The following is a 21,749-nucleotide window of genomic DNA, read 5'->3' on the forward strand; positions in this document are numbered from 1 at the left end:
GATTAAGCTCCTCTCACTATCTCTTGATGTTCTATATGTTATAGTTTTTTTATTAAAAAAAAAAAAAAAATCTAAACCAGCTAGTAGGTTAGCCTCCATTTCTCCCTAACCTAGATTCAAACAATTTTTTTTGTCAATTTTGTGAAAATATTTTATCTTTTGTATCTATGTTTGTAAAAATTTCTAAGTTTGATAATTTCAAAATTTGTGATGGCCATTGAATTTTAGAAGACATAAGAGTAACAATGTTAAAGAATACTTCAAACAGAGCACCAAATAACAACTAAGCCACCACCATTTTCATAACCGTTATAATTTTCTTAATTATTTTAGGTGAAATATTAATTCACTTTTTTTGGGGGTTTTATGTTTGGGGAAAAAAAAAACCCTGGTGTTTGCCTTTTCTTTTTCATTTTTTTTGGTTTTGGCATTTTACATATGTATTTTTTTGGCAAAACTACTTTGATGGTCCTTGAAGTTTACTTGACATCCGCAATTAGTCCCTTAAGTTTCAATTGAGTACTATTAATCCCTCAAGTTTCAAAACTAAGTACTATTAATCCTTTGTTAACTATCATTAGTATTATTGCTTATGTGGCTAACGGAATAGTAGTGTGGCAATTTTTTAACTAATGTGAACCATGTGGTATTTATTATTAATTTTTATTTAAAAACTATACATATCATAAACTCATAAAAGCAAATATTCAACCCAATTCAAGTGGGTTAATACTCTAATCAAACAAGAATTATCAATCTAAAACTAACGTAAGAGAGTGATAGCCCAAGACCGTCGTCCTTCTCCACGTGACAGCGGCGCTATCATCCTTGACAACCACTTTGATTCATGGTCGTGTTCGTAGCCTCGCACAACCATTGCTCTGCACCTCCCCTCTCATCTTTGGCCAACCCATCTAGTTTGTGTTGTCACTAGGCAGTTGGGGCATGATAGGAAGCACTCTTCTGGTGATATGAGTGTTGGTGAGGAAATTTCTAGAGCACTATGATTTTAATTTTGGTTGTGCAATATATGATTTTTTTGTGTACCAACTCAATCTGTTGTTGCATTTTTCAATTGATGATTAAGGTTCTAGACATGGGTTTTGTAGATTATTCAGTTGGGTTTGTTCCGTTTTGATTGTACTTGCTATGTACATATGTACTTTTGATTTCTTGTGGCACCAACTGTAATTGGAGGTGAATTTTGCAAAGAAGACTTTCATTGTATTGGATAAGGCGGTGGTTGATGGAGGGTTTATTCATGGAAATCCCCTTGCTAAAGGTCAATTAAATTTACAGCCTTTTGACCAATTGCCCTTAGTTCTTTTGCTATGCAAGCACAACCATGAATCAAAATGGACGTGGAGGATGATGATGTCGCTAAGGCTCGGGGGAGGAGATGTTGTCGCCAGTGGAGGAAGGCGGCATTGCATGGAGGATGACGATGGTCTTGGGGTCTTGTTAATTTTATTGGGACTTTTGGTTTGATTTGGCCCACTTGAAGAGGGTTAGATATTTTCTTTTATGGGTTTATGGTATGTCTTATTTTTGAAAATAAAAATAAATACCACATCAGTTTAAAAAATATCACATCACTATTCCGTTAGTCACATAAACAATAATATTAACAGCAGTTAACAAATGATTAATAGCACTTAGTTTTGAAACTCGAGGAACTAACAGCACTCAATTAAAATTTAAGGGACCAATTGTGCACATCAAGTAAACTTTAAGGACCAATACTGTAGTTTTATCTCTTTATTTTTTACCTTGTAAATGACTCATTGGTGGCTGGGTAGAAACCTACATCCTTTGCAATTCTATTAAGGAGATTTATGGTGATAAAGTTGTTATTAGTGGATATGTATGATCCATTTTTAATTCTATTGAATTCATTTTTTTTCATTTAAGTAAGGGTATTAAGATTAATCAATAGCACCATAATTTCTATGCAACTATTTTTTTTTTTTTTTTTTTTTTTTAGAATCTATGCAACTATTAAAATGTAAGGAAAAGTGTATATAACCCATGATAATGATTCTTGATAAATCAATGTTTTTTTTTTTTTTTCAGAATCTGATAAATCAATGTTGGTATAAAGAAGCCAGATTATTTTCCAATTAAGACACCAGTATAATTTGATAGTCATCTATATCTCTCCCACTATCGCTTTTTTTTTTTTTTTAAAGCCCTTTTATAGGGAAAATTATTAGGTACTCTCGGAGTACCATAAATGCGTACTCCCTCCTCTCACATGAATGGTGGGTCCCACCATGAATTTAATCAGTGGGACCCACCATTCATGTGAGAGGAAGGAGTATGCATTTATGGTATTTCGGAAGTACACAATAATTTCCCCTTTTATAGATAATGTTTTCTTTTCACAAATTTACATTTTTTTACTTTTGATTTTTATACTTAAAAAAAAAAAAAAAATTAGTTGCAATGAATAATGAATATTTACCACTGCGCACCCTTGGTGTAGTGGTCACTTCACAAGTATAAATGCTTATGGAGTGTGGGGGGCAAGGGCCGGGGTTCAAGTCTCCAGGAGGGAGTTTCACACACATATACACTTAGATTAAGTTAGAATAGAAATTCTATCTTGTATTAAAAAAAAAAATGAATATTTTAAAGGTTTCTAAAAATATATTAACACAATTAAACAAATATTTTTTAATAATTTATTGTGCAAAGCGCAGCTTATTGGCTAGTAAATGAATAAAAGAGAGACATAAATTATTTGATTTATTTTTCTAAGTCTTAATTAAGTTGCCAAACGTAAGCTTTTGGTATTAATGTTCTATATAGGTTACATCCATGTAATAATCAATACTGCAAATTTGATAGCCATACATTGAAGCAGTTTACTCTGTATTTTTTTATTATTTGATAGCCAGACATTGAAGCTGCCTACTTCATCTCTAAATTTTGTTGCTTTGGTGGTATCCATTTTTGCAGCAATAGTGACCCGACCTTTTGGTAAGCATACTACAATGCCTTGGGGTGGAAGACATTTTTGTGTTGGTGCATCTAACAATGGCTTTGCTCAAAGGGTTTGGATTATTATTGTTGGTCATTTGCTTCTTGGTTTTGTTTTTGGATGTGCCAATCAGGTAAATTAACCTTAATCTCTATCTCTATTCATCAGCATACAAAAAAAACACTCTGTTTTGATGTCTAATTATTTAGATTTGCATGTTTAAGTGCATTGTCCTTTATTTTTTTTGGTACTGTTAAGGCTGTTTTTAATTAAGAACTAAAAGAAATAATTGATAAAAAAACATGTTTAACCCACGTGGGTTTCTTCTTGTGTATGTAATCCGTGGGAAAGATTTTGTTTTACTTTTTTTTGGGTGATAATCTACGATTTTATTCCACACAAAAAAAAAAAAACCAAGGCTACATAGGAGAGCCTAGGACAAAGGCTTGCTCAGAGCTAATTACATCAGAAAGAACAACAGGGGTTGAGCCCAAATACAAAACAATTAGCTAATCTATTAACTAGTAAGAGATCATTAAGGTAGTACATGGGCTGCCATATGTTAGCTTCTCTTGGAGTTCACTTGAATTCTAAATTTATTAATCGTTTTTATTTTTTATCAAATTAAGATTAATATTACAATTTTTATAAAGATTTCTTATAGAACCTTATGTTTATATTGTGCAATTATATATTGGCACATTTTTTTTTAATTATAAAATGTACAGGTAGATTTACACTAAACAGAGGCCTAACATAACCCTTGTTATTTGGGATTGTGTTTTACCATATCTCAAAATAGATAACTGTATTTTATATGTATGCTTTTTCATAATAATTCCTGATGGAATTAAATCCTAATTAATAACAATTGGATCGAATTATCTATAAATTCTCCACTCTATACTCTTATAATGCTTTTATGAATAAGTTTTTAATTCAATTACTCAAATATTATAACACACAATAAGTATTATATATGAGAAAAAACATAATTTCTTACAAAAATATTTCAAATTGTACCACATATTGCATGGGACATAAATTAGTGTTAATTAATTAAAAGTTTTTATTATTGGAATTTTCCATTAAAGGAAAGGGATCAACCGTCTTTGCATCAATGTCATAGTTTTGTTTTTTTAAACCAATAATTCGATAATGTGATTAGAGAATTTGAACCCTGGATATCCCATTAAAAACACCAAGTGATACTAATTGAACTGTAAGACTTTTTGCCATCAACATAATAGTTTCTTAAACGTACCCAATACTTTTTTTTCTTTTTATAGAAATTTATTAAAGGTGCATTACTCTAGTTAGAAACTGCAACTAGAAACCCATAACACACAATGGTATACTAACTTTGCCCCCTATCCTTCCTCATGTCACACTCTTTACATGAAATGAAAGTGGAAACAATACGCTATAACCCAATTATGGGGAAAAATCTCTTATGCGCTTGGCCCATGAGATACCAGCTCCAATTATGGTTGTTCTCAAATAAAATAATAATAATAATAATAATAATAATAATAATAACAACAACAATAATAATAATCTGGTAGAACTTTGACTATATGATCTTAAAAATAAAATAAAATAAAATAAATTTGGTAGAACTTTGACTATATGATCTTAATGGTATTGGTATCTTTCCTTAAACAAAATTTTCCGCAATTTCATGATTCCTAATTCAGATTCCTAACATAACGACTACCGACCCGTGAGTGGCTCCATTTAATGCTCCATTGATAGTTTGACACAAAACAGTAGTGGTTGCGACAACGAAAAGATAAAAGAAAAGATTGCTTTTCCCTCTGGTTCAAGCAAAGTAGGCCAGAAAAAATTCCTTACAAACCATTAAGCCTTCACATATTCACATGTGCATTCTCTGGTTGGATTGTGAAAAGGTTAGGGATGAATTGTCTCTCCTTCTCAGAATCATCATATTTGAGTTTAGCTTACAGTCATTTTATGCTTTACATTTTACTCAAACTCACCACCCAAAACCAGATTGATTTATCCATGGTCCCAAAGCAGTTCCCGGAGATAGCAGAGAGCAGTCTCAATATGCCATACCCAAGTGTGCGACTACAAATTCAAGATCAATATGTAAGCCACTCAAGTAACTTTTTTTTTTTTTTTTTAATTTATATTTTCATCTTATTTGGTACCTCTGTTTCTGCAATTTCCTCTGTTTCTACAATTATACCATAGATATATAGCTACATGGAAAATTGTATCTTTATAAAAAGTACTACGCAGAGAAATTTGGATATAATTCAACAAGTGCAGTATGGGATGGATTCTTAATGAGACATAATTTTTTCAGGTGGTTATGGATAATGGAATAGTACAAGTTAACCTATCAAATCCGGGAGGAATGGTCACTGGAATACAATATAATGGCATTGACAATTTGCTTGAAGTTCTTAACAACGAAACTGATAGAGGGTAAGCTTTTCAAAAATTTAAAAAAAAAAAATCCCAGCAACATCTCTCTTATTTGTTGAAGAACATGATTGTGATACTTGATGGGTTATCTAAATACTAAGATTAAAAATTTAAAAACAGTTATTGAGATTATGTAACAGTTATTAGTTAATCCCACTGGCACCTTAATATTTTTTTTTAATGATTTTATATGATGATAAATTAATCAAACCAGATTGAGGATATACCGGTAGGAAATAAGAGCAAAATTGTGTAGGTATTTTAGCAATAAAAATTCACTATCCCACCTTTTGTGTTCCATTTTAAGCTCTATCAATGATAACTAGTCACATATTCCTTTTCTTTTCTTTACATGATAATCAAAGTTTATAACAAAAATTAAAAATTTGATACATGCAAAATTTGTGGAATACAAAGTGAAAGACAAAAAGTTAGAGGATTTATATTCCTATTTTAGTAAGTTGTATATTGAAAAAGGATGCATCAATGTACTATCACTTATGACTTGTTTAGATTAAGGGGGAAGGAAGGGGAAGTAGAGGGGGATTGGTTGGAAATTAAGCTAATTTCCGGCCATCTCTACTCTACTCCCCTTCCCTTTTCTCAATCCAAATAATCCTTTAAGGATGCAATTTCAATGAACTTACTGAAATTAATTGTCCCATTTCTTTTAACCATGTAGATACTGGGATGTGGTATGGAACTTTCCTGGAAGTAACGGCACAAAGGGTTACCCTGGTAACCCATCAAAAAAATTTAAGGGTTATCTTGATAGGTATGTTTCCTGGCCCTCCCTATTTATGCATATTCTAACAGTAAATTTCCTGAGCTTATGATTATTCTAACATGAGTACTTGTTATACTTACTTGTCAGTACCTTCACTTGATCCTTACATACCTGCAACTTAAATTTTTAAATGGTGACATTGAGATGCATATATATTCACAAAATATAGAGAATGATTTGAAAAAATAGAATGTTTGAAATGCCTATTTTACTTGTGATTCATGTCGTATATCAAATCTTCCTTGCTTTGCAACACTCATTTCTTATCAGTCGCTGAATTTCATGTTAATTTGAAGCTAATTCCAACTTCCAACTTCCAATTATTAGCACCAGCTTTTGTTCTTTTTAACTTGTTCTCAACTACTCTACCAATTACAAATTTTGGGTGTCACAAATGGATTATATTTAACTTTTGTTGAATGACTACATGTGATTATTATGGTTGTATCTAACACTTAATAAAAAAAGGAAAAAGGTGGTATATAATCTTTTGCAATTTAAAACTGAAGCTGGTATGCAATCCGTGAACTGATTGCTTTACAGGATGGAAGGGACAAATTTGACGGTAGTTGTGGAAAATGAAGAAAAAGTAGAGCTGTCATTCACTAGAATGTGGGATCCCTCACTTAAGCGCAACCCTGTTCCATTGAATATAGACAAAAGGTACTTGTTCACATGAGCACATCTTGTTATATCAAGATTCCAATCAATGACAGTAATTTTTCTAGAACGGCAATGGTAATGTATAACTATATACTTATTTTCAGGTTCGTGATGCTTCGTGGTTCCTCAGGATTCTACTCCTATGCCATTTATGAACACTTGGCAGAATCACCAGCTTTCGATTTGGACAATACTAGGATTGCATTAAAACTTAGGAAAGACAAGTAAGTAAATTTGATCATCTTCTTTATTTTTGATAAATATGATAGAATTTCAACCTATAGTATATACCGTATATGATAATCGTTCTTTATCATCAAATCATGACATTAATCGGTTTTAATATAGATAGAGTTTAAATCCTAGATTTTTAATCAAATACAATAAACTTTACTAATTGAATTAACTAAAACCCACATTTATCTTTTTATTAAAGTTTAGATTGCTTGTCTTGAAGAATATTAACATGTCCTTAATTCCCACCCAAAAAAAAAAAAATTAATGCAGTGTATATTGAGATATTCAAAAGAAAATATTACACGATTTGACAGCATAAGTTTTTTAAACTTACAGGTTTCGTTATATGGCTATAGCAGACAACAGGCAAAGATTCATGCCCTTGCCTGAAGACCGGTTACCACCTAGAGGCCAAACCCTGGCCTACCCAGAAGCAGTACGACTTGTCAATCCCGTGGAGCCAGAATTTACAGGAGAGGTATATCTTCGACTCTTTACTTTTTTGATATCAAGAACAAGTCTTTATAATTGTTCAAAGGTTTACGAAAAAGATAAAAACAATTATATTGAAGGGCAAGTTCATTTTTATTTTGATATTGTCACTAAGACATTAAGGGTCCACTAAAAAAAAATTACAATAAAAAGAAAATTATATAAAAATACCCAATATTTATAGCTGTAGTGTGCAAAAAGTAGGACAAGTCAATAATAAGTCAAAACTTGCTACTTTTGGTCACGCAATTAATTTGAAGATGTGAGATCCTTAATCAACCTTGAATACCCTTGATTAGATAAAAAGAGTTAAATGGAGTTGATAGAATTAGCTTTAAGTGTAAATGTGTGAGTATGGATAAGAAATAGCCTCAAAAGGCTTGTATTGAGCTCTTCAGGTTTAGTTCGAGGTAGTGATTACAATTGGTTTTGAGTTCTAAAAAAGTGAATCCCCTTCCTTCAGGGCTCTCTTTGCCTTATATAGTCATCTAAGTTGTATCTTAACCCTACATCTGAAGGGCCAGGGTTCAATTCCCTTGATACTTGTTCCATCAAGGCCTTACTAGAAGGCTTCTACATTAAGCTATGAGCTGTGTTGACATTGTTTAGAGGTCATTTCCTCATAAATACGGCTAGCTAAGTAGATTCAGAGCATTGAATGCGGATGTGATTGATACTTTATTTGTCTTCTTCCCCTCCTAGCTTGATGACAAACTTTCCTTCTCATCCTCGGTTTATGCCCGGAGGCCCTTAACATTGGTTCCCGTCCCCCGAGGACATGTTGGTATCCTTAGGTCCTCGGGCGTTATAGTCTCCCTACACCTGCAGAGGGTTGCTCATATCTTCCCGAGGACTTACTATTAGTGCCTATCGAGGTCCGTACTCCTGGCATTGTCCCTGGCCCACCTATTCATGTCCTCAAATTCTTGTCCTCCTATTACCTATTTCAGTTTAAGTCTCACGTTTTTTGTTTTTTATTTTTATCAAACTTTTAAAATTATGAAACCGTTTCAATTTAGCCTTTGTCCATCTCCATTATTTTTGACATATTAATTAATCAAGTATAAAAAAAGGAAAATCGTTAATAAAATTTTGCAATTTCACTTAGGTTGAAAGGTTCAAATTTAAACCTAGTTGATTAATTAAGCGAAATTAAGCCAAGTTGATTATATAACCAATTATGAGTATGAATTCAATTCAAAGTTAATTATATAATAGCAACATTTCTCAAGATAATATAAGTGCAAAAATATAAATGACACAACAATTTGTTGACAACCAATTAACAACATGAAAGAGGGAAAAAAACACATTGAGGGTTTAGTCACAAACATCAAGGAAAAATCCACTAATAAAACTGAAGTCTTTACAAATGAAATTAACTATAACCTTTAGCTGCTTCCTCCTATAGTTACTTACTCACATTGCCACACGTAACCCCAACTTGATTAGATTCTTTTGTTATGGATTATGAAAGCACGAACTTCCCACCCAACTTTAAGGACCATCTCAAAGATTTCATAGCAGCTTGATAATTTTCATGTATTGTGACTTTAGTTTGACCACCAAATAGCAGTAACACTGATCTTCAGATACATACTATTTTGTCTTTAATATGTTGGTAAATTGAAAGAGAGTTGATATAGAAATCGTAAAGACATGATGGACGCTCTCACTTCTTGTTGTTTAGTCAACTCTTATGATCCATTTTATACTTCAACAAGTAGGGCTTGAATTCCAAGTCATGAGACAACTTAATAGGCCTAATCAAAATTCAGGATTCACAGTTCTCAATCAATCGAGACTTTATTAACGGTTTGTCGAGGCATAGCTCGATCGATATATATATATATATATACATATAATATTTCAGTTTCACACACTAAGTAAAACTTTTATTTTCTACTCACTAAATTCATTTTTTGTCAAATTGATTTATAAACTAAGTCTTTTGTGAAATTTGGAGTTTCACAATTTTCTGTAGTTCTCCAAAATAGTGGATATGGATGGAAATTTCAAATTGAATCTAACCCCGCAGTTTGAACATTTTCCCTCCTAAATCCTAAAGCACTTTATACATGGGAAAGTGTCAATTCAGCTACAAGACCTTTAACATAGGTCTGAGACTTTAATTGACAAAGTTAAGACTTAACCTAAAACACAACATAAACTTGGAAACTTTTTATATAATATCCCTTAAAAGTAATGTTACTAAGAATAGACTTCTCCTCATCGATCTGTTATTGTACTTCAGCCTTAGTTTTCAATATTGAAAATGTACTTGAATTGGTGTTTGATAAGCATGTTTGGCAACTTTAAATTTTCACATTCAATTCCTAAAATCACCCATATTTGTAGTTTTGTGTAAATATACTGTAGCTTTATATATCATTATTTTATTTTTTTTTCTCTCACCTCTTGTCTCATCAAATTCTTCTCTCTCTCTCTCTCTTTAGGAAGATAATAATCAACAAAGAATGAAAAATGATTATTTAAATAAAATATAATGTATAATAGATAATTTAATGTGAGTGTTATTGAAAGGTAATCGTGTAAAAAAAAAAAAAAAAGAGTAAGTTTTTATGCTAAAATAAACAATAGTACTTTACTTTTAAGAAATCAAGTATTGGGTAATTTTTTTCACTTTTTTTTTTCTTTTGTAAATTTTATATTATTAAATGGATTATAAATATTTAAGATAATAATTAAAATTTATAGTATGAACCGGGTGATTTATCTTTTATCTTTTTTTTTTTTTTTTTGTATAGTACTTTATTTTTAAGAAATTAAGTATTGGCGAATTTTTATAGAGTTATTTCATGTTTCTTTTTCTTTTCTTTTTTCTCCTTAATTTGATCGATTATTGTGCAGGTGGATGACAAGTACGAATACTCAAGCGAGGCCAAGGATATCAGAGTTCATGGGTGGGTAAGCGCGGACCCACCCATGGGGTTTTGGCAAATCACACCCAGCTATGAGTTCCGATCTGCTGGACCCTCCAAACAATTCCTTAACTCCCACGACGGTCCAACCAGCCTTTCAGTAAGTGAAATATAGTTTCAAATTCTTCATTGTGGATCACATGCATGTACATTGTGAACTATAAAATGAAAATTGTGTGATATTTTTATAATCTTTAACATTCTCTAAGTGGCACAATAATCTCAGGTATTTCATAGCACACACTATGCAGGAGAGGATTTAATAATGAAATTTGGACCTAATGAGCCATGGAAGAAAGTTTACGGCCCCGTTTTTATGTATCTTAATTCTTTGACTAATGAGGAGGGCCCGAATTCGCTCTGGGAGGATGCTAAAAAACAGGTTTCACATCAAACACACGTTGAAATTTGTAGTTTTATTTGGTAAAAATTAGATTGTACTACTTTGATGGCGAAAAATTAATAAAACAAACTATTTTCAGATGATGAATGAAGTTCAAACCTGGCCCTATGATTTTCCAGCTTCAGTGGACTTTCCATCATCAGATCAACGGGGTAATGTCTGTGGTCGATTACTAGTCCATGATAGGTACATTTCTATGCTTATATTTATATGACAAAACGCAATTAACTAAGTTAAATTTGACTGAAGTTTAAACTTTGAGCCTTGTCTAGGTATATTAGTGAGATTCCTACACCTGGAATTGGTTCTTATATTGGATTGGCATTGCCAGGGGATGTTGGATCTTGGCAAAGAGAATGTAAGGTAATATTATGACTAGAAAAATTTTGGTACCTTATCTTCATAGCTAGGTAGCAAACTTGATTCCTTGAACATGTTATTTCTGATCAGGGTTACCAATTCTGGACCATAGCTAATGAGGATGGCTATTTCAGTATTAAAAATGTACGTACTGGTGTCTATAATTTGTATGCATGGGTCCCTGGTGTCATCGGTGATTACAGATACGATGTTGTCATTACCATAACTTCAGGTCTTGTTTTCAATTTGTTATGAAGCTTTTTATATTCATATCCAAATGTGCTATTAACTTATTATGCTATAGTGATTTGAAATCGAATATCATGTGAAGTAGGTCTTAGCATTGATGTTGGTAATCTTGTTTATGAGCCTCCAAGAGATGGCCCAACATTGTGGGAAATAGGCATCCCAGATCGCACCGCTGCTGAATTCTATGTACCTGATCCAAATCCTTTGTATATTAACAAGCTTTATGTCAATCATCTTGATAGGTTAGTCCCCTTTAATTTTGAATTTTTCGTAACCTGTACATGAAATTAGTATGGTTCTTGCAAGAGGAATCAATTAAAATTAGGACTTAAATGCATTTTTTTTGTTTTGGGTGGGGGTGGGTGGGTTCTGATATCATTTAATTATTTATCAATTATTCCAAAAACTTCTCTCTAGCTAATGTGTTAGTGCCATGTATCCAGTTCCAATATTTTAGACGTACTTCTTGTTCTTTTGAAATTAATATTATGAATGGAAATAAGAGTTTGATTTTGTTTTTCTTATGTGGCAGATTTAGGCAGTATGGATTATGGGAGAGATATGCAGAACTATATCCCGATGGAGACTTGGTTTACATGATTGGGAATAGTGACTATAGAAAAGATTGGTTCTTTGCTCAAGTTACTAGGTTCGAATTTCTACAATATTATTATTACTACCCTTCAGTAAAAAAATCTCCAATATTGCCTTGTTCAGTTGTTTATGATTCGATTCTTCTATTTTTATTTCTTTTAATTGAATAGAAAGGGCGAAGGGGTACCATGATTGCTATACCTAGGTGTAATCATATTAACTCCTCCACCCACTAAGAAAACAAAATGTGAGGGAATAGATGGGAATGGGGGGCCGGGGGCTTCAATATTCCCTTGAACGAATTGAGTTAACATGGCCCCAAGGCCCCCAACCTCATCCAATACACCAATACTTCCAAGCAGTGGGAGGCAATAATTATTTATGAACTAGCGTCACATTGTTGGCACCTATTTTGACCCTTGTAGGGCTAGGTTTACTTGACCTATAAGTATATTCGTTATGACTGTGGGCTCATGACATGTTTAGGTCCAAGGCCCATAGGCCCTAATATATCCAACATTCCCCATCAAACTAAAGTTGACAAATCAAAGTTGAGCTTGAATTTGGATGTTGTTACTTTTTTTTCTTTTTTCTTTTTTTTTATGAGACTATTTGATATGCCTAAGCACATTAATAGAAATTTTCGGAGTAATTATTAGGTATCTTAAGAGTACAATGACATGATACTCTCTTCTATCACATAAATTGTGGATCTCACTATTAAAATTAATAATGAGATCCACCATGATATAAGTATATTTGTTATGACTGTGGTCTCATGACATGTTTAGGTTCAAGGCCCATGGGCCCTAATATATCCAACATTCCCCATCAAACTAAAGTTGACAAATCAAAGTTGAGCTTGAATTTGGATGTTGTTACCTTTTTTTTATTTTTTTTATTTTTTATGAGATTATTTGATATGCATGAGCACATTGATAGAAATTTTCGGAGTAATTATTAGGAGTTCAATGACATGATACTCCCTTCTATCACATAAATTGTGGATCTCACTATCAAAATTAATAATGAGATCCTCCATGATATGAGATAAGAAAATACCATGTCATCCTACTATGGAAATATCTACTAATTTTTTAAAATTTTATGAGAGGCCCATTAATGAAGAGCACCTCAATAAATAGCCTACACAGCCATTGATGATGGTAAAATTGTAGAAGGGAAAGTGCTAGAGGCCCACCCTAAAGTCGGCTGCGATCTCCTCTGTTGTTTCTGCTATGGCGGTCTTTGAAAAGTTACCGAACACTACAAAAAAAAAGGTCCTCTAGCCGTGTTTTTAAAGCGCGGCTATATGTCAAAAAAACATAGCTATAGCCTATAGCCGCTTTTTTTTAGGCCGCGGTTTCTAATGTGGCCTAAAACCTGTGACTATAGGACTGACGGTCCTATGGCCGCACTTTTTAACTGCGGCCCAAGCCCAGGTCCTATAGCCCCGTTTAAAACGCGGCCTAAGGGTGTAGTCTTAACCCGCGTTTAAGGCGCGGCCTAATGTTGTGGTCTTGGGCCACGTTTTAAACGCAGCCCAAGGCCAAAACATTAGGCCACGTTTAAAAAGCCACAGCTTAAAATACGCGGCCCAAGGCCCCCGTGTTTTGTAGTCGAAAGAGAAAAATGTTACCATTGGCCTTTTGTGGATAGCGTGTTTCTTATTTATAAATGGTGATTTTTAAGTATAGATATATCTAGAAAAAATTTCAGCTGTGTGCCATTTTTGCGATGCAGGAAGACAAATAATAACACATACGAAGGAACTACATGGCAAATTAAGTTCAAACTTGACAATGTTGATGACAGTGCAACCTATAAATTACGAGTAGCACTTGCAACTGCACATTCTTCCGAATTGCAAGTATGGAACTTCATAATTCAACTTACACTTTTTTTTAATTTTCTTTTGATGATTAATTCAACTTTTTCCATTTGGGTATTGCTTATTTTCGATAATTTATTTATATAATGTGAAACAAAAAGCTAATAACAATTTTATTTTAAAAAAATGGAAAGTTAGATTTTTGAAATAAAGCTGAAACAAAAAGCACTGTAAAACCTGCAAATAGTACCTAAAATAAGCAAAAAAGATAACTTATAATTACTTCCCAAACTCGCAACTATTATTGCAACCGTGTTGTTGCAGTTTTGATATTAACATTTTGCAAAGATAAGTTTAATTAGTTTTTTCAACTTAACTAATAGTACAATTTTTTTTTCTTAAAAGGTTCGAATTAATGATCCAATGGCAAATCCTCTCTTTACAAGTGGAGTTATTGGAAAGGATAACACAATTGCGAGGCATGGAATTCATGGGCTCTACTGGCTGTTTGAAGTTAAGGTACCAGGAACTCACGTAGTGGAGGGAAATAATACCATTTTTCTAACACAACCATTAAGTAAAAGCCCTTTCCAGGGAATCATGTATGACTACATTCGTTTGGAAGGTCCCTCTCCTTCAAATTCTAGCAAGAATTCTTGATTAAGAATTTAGCACAAATTTTTCTTTAAAAAAAAAAAGAAAGAATTTAACAAATATTTCTGTTGTAGTTAATTATTACATTGTTTTAATAATTCATGGAAATCAATGTTACACAGCGAAGACAGTTTCCTTTTTCTTTTTCCCTTTCTTTTATTTTCATTTAGTACTCTTATTCCCATAATGATTGACAAATTTAATTCTAATAACTAGTTAGGAGATTATTACAATTTTTTCCAGGTAGATATTAAATTTTTGTATAAACTTTTTTTTTTTTTTTTTTATGAATAACTTTTTTGTATAAACTATTGTATTAGATACAAAAAGATAAAATTCAATTGAAGGACCGGATCTCAATCCTATCTTGGATTAAGGGGTATAATATATGATGGTTACTCTATCTTAGTGTGATTATTGTAGCTTATTGTTAAAGAATCAATGTCGCCATTGTAAAAAATAATAATAATAATAATAATAAATTTAAAAAAAAAAAAAAAAAAAAAAAAAAACCACCATCAAAGGTTTGAATTTGATACCTAACTCATACTAAGAGTAAGAGCATTCATTTATCTACCTAAAATTTCTTCCATATTTTAGGATCATAATCTACATTTTTTTTTTTAGCTAACCATCTTTCAAAACACCATACTTGACTCCCTACTCTAAACTCTATTTCATTTAAATATTATTTTTTATTATTTTATTCACTTTTCAAAATATGGACACTATAACAAAATGATATTTTAGGTAATGGGTTGGGAAACGAATGTGGGTGTTTTATTGGGTTCATTACCTATATTGGGCTTCTTAGTCTATTTTAGGGAATGTTCTAAGACCTTAATCATTGGGACATGCATGACTTTGAGTAGCTTTAAGGGAAACTTTAAAAAACGTATCTAAACTTTTACCAAAATTTTACCACACACAGCATATGCTTCCTCCATGTCTCATAATGTACATTACACCACTAAGGCATGGGAGAATGTATATGTGGTTGGATTTGGACCCTACACATGGAGTGCCTATGAGCAAAGGAAGATGAAGCGTTGGCTAAAAGATCCTATACTTGGTCCATGCCAAAGGCATGACTACCTTGGGAAGGAAGTAAAATATGTATCTAACATGATACTCAAGCACTCACAAAAAGGGAGATAATGACCTTCCAAGGTTAGCAACTATGAGAACACCCCTTATTGGTTGAATGTATGTTGGACTACCTTAGAGACACGTGTATCATTCACAGTACTCCTGATGTCCTTCTTATTGTCCAGGGCTTGTTTCCCAAGTAGTGGAAAAGTCACCTACCCGCAGGCCATAGTGCCACATTGACACGTTTTCTCTCCTCTAGTCACCAAATAATATCACAGCTGTGAAAAGGTCCAAAATAAGGAAATGATGACTTGACACCTATCTTTGTATTCAACCATATTCCTTAGATTATAAGAGGAACATGCAGCTGTATTTTGAGGGTAAAAACCCAAGTAGATCTTTTGAGAAGAGAGTATCAAGTTGATAAGATAGGAAGGGAGAAAGGTAGAAAACAAGGTCTCTCCTTAAGGAAGAACACTTATATTGTACAAGAGATACCTCTTTTTCCCACATAATACAAGGCTGAGCAAAGCAAGAACATTCCATTCTTGCTCAAACCGTGGTTTTTCATTCCTTTCCTAGGGTTTTCCACATACATCTTGTGTCCTTTTTACATTCCTGCTATTACTTTCTTCTTTTCTAACCTTTATCATGTCAAAACTTGTATCTTTGCCACTTTTTTTCATGTAGATGTACTATTAGATAACTTATCTTATTCCTCTATATAAGCTCAAATCTAACTTGCACATACACATAACTCACAAGTTATACAACTCGGGACACTTCATATGTACTTTCAACAGTTTTTTCTCTCTCATACAATCACATTCACCTTCCCCCTTCCTTATTTCCTATTTGTACCTTCAAACAATTTTTTTTTTTAAATTATCACTTACAAAACAAAATGGGCCAGGCATCTACATTACAAAAGACTAATAAATGATGTTAATAAAATTAAATATCATCACAAATAATTGAATGAGAAAAAAAAATACATGTGATCAACCTTAATTAATCTGATGAGAAACAAATCTCTCTTCACATCATACTCCCTTATCCTAAGTGTGACCACTAAAGTATCGTCATGGGGCTGGATGGTTCTGATTTTATCCTCATCCGAGAAGCCCAGAACCAGCGGGATTTCTATTTTGGCTCTTTTTGGCTCCAAATTGTTGTCCTCGGTAGACAACCGAGCCATAGACATCACCCTGGAGGGACAAAAACCGATCCTACCCGGAGCAGCAAAGATGACATTGATCATTCCCAAAGAAGGTCTTGAAGAAGCATCTCTTCGGGAATCCGAACCTGTCTGCTCCGCTTGGCCACTAGAATGATGCAATAGCTGCTTCAACTTTTCTTCTCGGACTAGCTGGTCCAAATGGTCCCACAAATTCCTACAATCCTCCGTATTGTATCCCTAGTCCTGATGGTATTGGCAATAAAGGCCCTGGTTGCGTCTCATGGGGTTTCCAACCATCTTGTTCGGCCATTTGAAGAACGGCTCGTTCTTAATCTTTTCCAGAACCTGATGCACCGATTCTGGGAATACTGCATTAACTGCCTGGGTGTTGGCAGACCCTGATTGTCCAGCGAAATCTCTCTAAAGTTGGTTATTATTGAATCGGTCTGACCTGAAATCCCTCATCTCCTCAGGGATAGCCTTCGCTTTACCTTTTCCTTGCTATTGGTTTTCCTCCACCCTCTTGTACTTATCTATCCGGTCCTTGAATTGGATCACATTGGTAACAGGTTTGCTAGTCAGAGAGTTCCTTAGATCGTGCTCGGTTGGGAGGCCGACCTTAAAAGTGCTGATAGCCACGTCATCAAAGTCACCATCTATCTCATTGTACATCTCCCAGTATTTGTCCGAGTACGTTTTCAGGGTCTCCCCTTCTCGCATGGACAAGGATAGTAGTGAGTCCAAGGGCTGAGGTACCCTACTACACGTGATAAAACAAGAGCCAAAGGCTTGGGTGAGCTCCTTAAAGGAGTCTATGGAATTGGCCCTCAGACCATCGAATCATCTCATCACCACAGGTCCTAAACTAGAGGGAAATACTTTGCATATCAAAGCCTCGTCCTTAGAGTGGACAGCCATCCTTTGGTTGAACTGGCTTACATGCTCTACAGGGTCCGTTCGACTATTGTAAATGGTGAATGTGGGCTGATGGAACCGCCGAGGAAGTTTTGCCCTTTCTATCTTACACGGGAAAAGTGATTTGGAGATTTGATTCAACGCCTTACTTATAGTGTCGTTTCCTAAGCCTTTACAAGGCGAGCTCTTGTATCTTCGCCTGTGGTGGTGCTTTTCATCATAGGAGAAAGACTCGTTTGGTAGAATTCTTGACCTTTGCCTGTAACTAGCATCCTCCTCATCATTTGAGGAGACATCAGAACTGGAAGGGGTTCGTTTTTGTTGCGCATGGCACAGCTTCTTCTTCAAATCGTCAATCTCCCTTTGCATGGCTCTTTCATTCTGCTCTTGAGAGACATGACTCCTAACCCAAGAATGACTTTTACCAGTATGTATGGTGTGTGTGCTACCTTCTTGATCTCGCTTGCGTTCAAGGTTAAGGAAGTCATCCTATTGCCTAGAACCTATGGATCCTTCTTAATGAGGACCTGATCCTACCATATTTAGACGTCATACTCACTATCACACAAGTTCTTCCCACATACGACGTCAATTGTGTGGACATAGTTTACAGCCCAAGCCTAAGATGTATGGGATCTTGGCCTAATGAGCCTAGTACAATAAATTTGTAGAGAGTGAATTAAAGAACTAGGCTCTAAGGAGTTGGACAATGGCTAGTACTGAATTAAATGACAATCAAACACAAATAAGAGGTTCTGATATCAACGGATTTTCAGTCCGAGGAGATCACACTTTTATTATTTTATCACAATTGGATACAAGGATAATTTAGATTGTTACAGTGTTCTTTCTCTCCTCTTTCCCCTCCTCCTTCTCATGGAGGGTCTCTCACATTATATACCTCCCTTTGGACCATCTTGATCCTACATTTGTTAATCATTTGAGCCCTTACTTGAGTACCTATCCCATTGGACACCCCCTTTAGCTTTCTGTGAGTTGCGGTACCCAAGACAACACTATTCAGAGGTCTTCTCCACATAAATGCGGCCGAAAAAGTAGTTATAATGCATTTAATGCGGTGGTAGCAAATTTCCCTTAGATATTTTTGGGTTTCCTTCCTTCTCATATGTTCATGAGGCACGTCCCTATCATTGGAGTTTCTTGGAGGGTCATTCTAATTGCTGAAGTACATACTTGAGTTGCCTTCATCATATTCGAAGAGGAGTTCCTCCTCGGCCTGCCTCCCATTCGTTCCTTACTTATGAGATTTTAAATTGGAACTCCTAATAATTATTTATTCCTCCTCGGACCATTCAACGTGCTTAGACAAAGCCCAAAACCCAATATATGATTCTGAGCCCTTATCCCTACAGTTATATCATCAATAAATTATTTAAATCGCAAGTTTTTGTAGTTTAAAATTACGCGTAAAATATAAGAATATAGATCATATAATAAATAATATCCGATTAATACAAAATTTGACATATGTATTAAGAGCGTAAAAAACATACAATTTAACAGTTAGATTTTCAAAATATGTAGTAATATTTATTTTATTAAGTAAAGTTGCAGCCTTAGGTTACAACTAATTTTATAATTAAACTTTGTTGTTTCAAAAATTGTGGTGGGTATTGAATTTTAGAGGACATATAAGGGCAACTACGTTGAAGAATATATCAAACAAATAGCACCAAATACCAACTAAGCCACCCACCATTTCCATATCCATTGTGATTTCCAAATTATTTTAGGTGAAATATTAATTCAATTTTTTGGGAGTTTTCCATTTGGGGAAAAAAAACCCCTAATATTTGCCTTTTTTTTTTTTTTTTTTAGGTTTTGGCATTTTACACACACACATATAGTTGGGTAGAAGTCTACTTTTTTCTTTTTCTTTTTTTTGGAGATAATTTTAACTTATAGCGTCTGCTCTTAATGATACCTCTTTATCACCATTTGCATCTCTATTAAGGAGATTTATGGTAATAAAGTTGTTATTAGTGGATATGTAATGTATGATCCATTTTTAATTCTATTGAATTCATTTTTCCATTTAAGTATGGGTATAAAATCAAATAGCACCATAATTTCTATGCAACTATTTAATTAATTATAAGGAAAAGTGTATATAACCCATGATAATGATTATGACTCTTCAATTGTTTGGATGGAATCTATCCCTCCAGATATCTATGACTTAATGTTGATTAAATAAAACAATCCCTTCAGATTTCTTCTCAAAAAGAAAAAAATAAATAAATAAGAAGCCAGATAATTTTCCAATTAAGACACTTAAATGTTTGTGGTTATTTTCCTTAAAAAAAAAAATGTTTGTGATTATCTTCTCAAAAAGAAAAATTTTGTACTTTTAAGGAAATGTACTATCAAAGGAATTTTTTAAAAATTTATCGTGTAACATTATTCTAGAATATAATTATCGTGTAACATTATTGTAGAAAATTATTGCCTAATTAAAACTGACAAAAATTTAGGATTGTCTTATGGTAATAACTGAAAGTAATTAGTGAAACGGTAGAGAAAGAGCCATTTCATTCATAATCTTATATGGATGGAATTCATCATTTAATATATGGAAACCATTTAATAATGCAAAAGAAATATAATATCATATTTTTTTAGATATATAAAATTTTATTCTAGTTTAATCTAAGTGTATATGTATATGAAACTCTTTTCTGTAGACTTGAACTTCGACTCTTACCTACCACATTATATAAATACTTATACTTGTAGAATGACTATTAAGCTAAAGGTGTACAATTGTGAAACATATATAATATAATTACTACAAAATGAACATTTTGTTGTTGTTGTAATTAATTAAGTCATTATGCATTAAATGTAATTACTGGGTGGCATTATTGCCTAATTAAAATTGACGAAAATGTAGGGCTGTCTTATGCTTTGTGTATATACAATTTGTAAAATAGATTATATTTCTAGCATTATTCATATACATGGCAAACCATTCAACAATACAAGTATGATTGTGATGTGTATGAATTGTGGTAGGACATGTGGCATTATTAGTGTACAGGCATCATTAGTTTTAAGAAAGATGAAATGTACGTGTTAGTGTTATATGCATGGTCAAAAGCATACAGATGTCTCATTTTGTGCCCACTTTTAAGATTAAACTTTTATAATATAATATAATATTATAGATTGGAAAAAGTTTATATTCAAGTGCATAAATGCACTTGACACAATTTAATGTAAACGAGTATCCCGTTTTAGACATGTATCCGCATTATATCGTGTCTAGTTAACAGATATACTAGACAACTTATAATTTGATACTCATCTAAATCTCTCCCATTATGACTTATTTATTTATATATAAAAAGCCCTTTACCAATAGTGTTTTCTTAGAATTTTTTTTTAGAAAAAAATCTTCTGATTTTTATACTTTGAGAAAAAATAGCAATGAATAATGAATATTTAAAAGGTTTTTAAAATATATTAAAACAATTAAGCTAATATTTTTTAATAATAAACCGTACAAAGCGCAGGTTACTGGCTAATAAATGAATAAAAAGAGAGAGACACAAATTATTTGATTTATGTCTCTAAGTAATTAACCGAGTTGCCTAACATAAGTTCCTGGTATTAATGTTATATATAGGTTACAAGAATGGGTTCTTTCTCAAAAAAGTTATTTGTTGCTGTTTACGTGAAGAAGTCATATCCATTAAAACCTTATAATCCGCAAATTTGATATATAGCCAGACACTGTAGCTGTTTACCCTTTTTTTTTTTTTAATATCTAGACATTGAAGCTTTACTTCATCTCTATATCTTGCTGTACTGATACGACCTTTTGGTAAGCATACTACAATGCCTTGGGGTGGAAGACATTTTTTTGTTGGTACATCTGACAATGGCTTTG

At 33.2% G+C, this 21,749-nt stretch overlaps 1 protein-coding gene across 1 annotated transcript; it reads left to right on the top strand.

Moving 5' to 3' along the window:
- Window positions 1–4,684: 4,684 nt before the first annotated feature.
- LOC126710342 (probable rhamnogalacturonate lyase B) lies at window positions 4,685–14,794 on the top strand. Its single transcript, XM_050410761.1, has 15 exons — window positions 4,685–5,095; window positions 5,316–5,437; window positions 6,120–6,212; window positions 6,768–6,887; window positions 6,992–7,111; window positions 7,461–7,602; window positions 10,488–10,658; window positions 10,785–10,940; window positions 11,041–11,147; window positions 11,234–11,324; window positions 11,412–11,553; window positions 11,656–11,812; window positions 12,103–12,219; window positions 13,908–14,034; window positions 14,401–14,794. The coding sequence occupies exons 1-15, from the start codon at window positions 4,901–4,903 to the stop codon at window positions 14,653–14,655; spliced, it is 2,115 nt and encodes a 704-aa protein (XP_050266718.1). The 5' UTR covers window positions 4,685–4,900; the 3' UTR covers window positions 14,656–14,794.
- The last annotated feature ends 6,955 nt before the right edge of the window (window positions 14,795–21,749 follow it).

Source organism: Quercus robur, chromosome 12 (genome assembly GCF_932294415.1).
Source record: "Quercus robur chromosome 12, dhQueRobu3.1, whole genome shotgun sequence".
NCBI classification, from domain to species: domain Eukaryota; kingdom Viridiplantae; phylum Streptophyta; class Magnoliopsida; order Fagales; family Fagaceae; genus Quercus; species Quercus robur.

Bases quoted from the DNA above. Each gene is read 5' to 3' on its own strand.
- LOC126710342 (XM_050410761.1), top strand. From the start codon at position 4,901: ATGAATTGTCTCTCCTTCTCAGAATCATCATATTTGAGTTTAGCTTAC. The intron at 11,325-11,411 runs GTAATATTATGA...ATTTCTGATCAG, and splicing joins CTTGGCAAAGAGAATGTAAG to GGTTACCAATTCTGGACCAT. The intron at 12,220-13,907 runs GTTCGAATTTCT...TTTGCGATGCAG, and splicing joins TTCTTTGCTCAAGTTACTAG to GAAGACAAATAATAACACAT.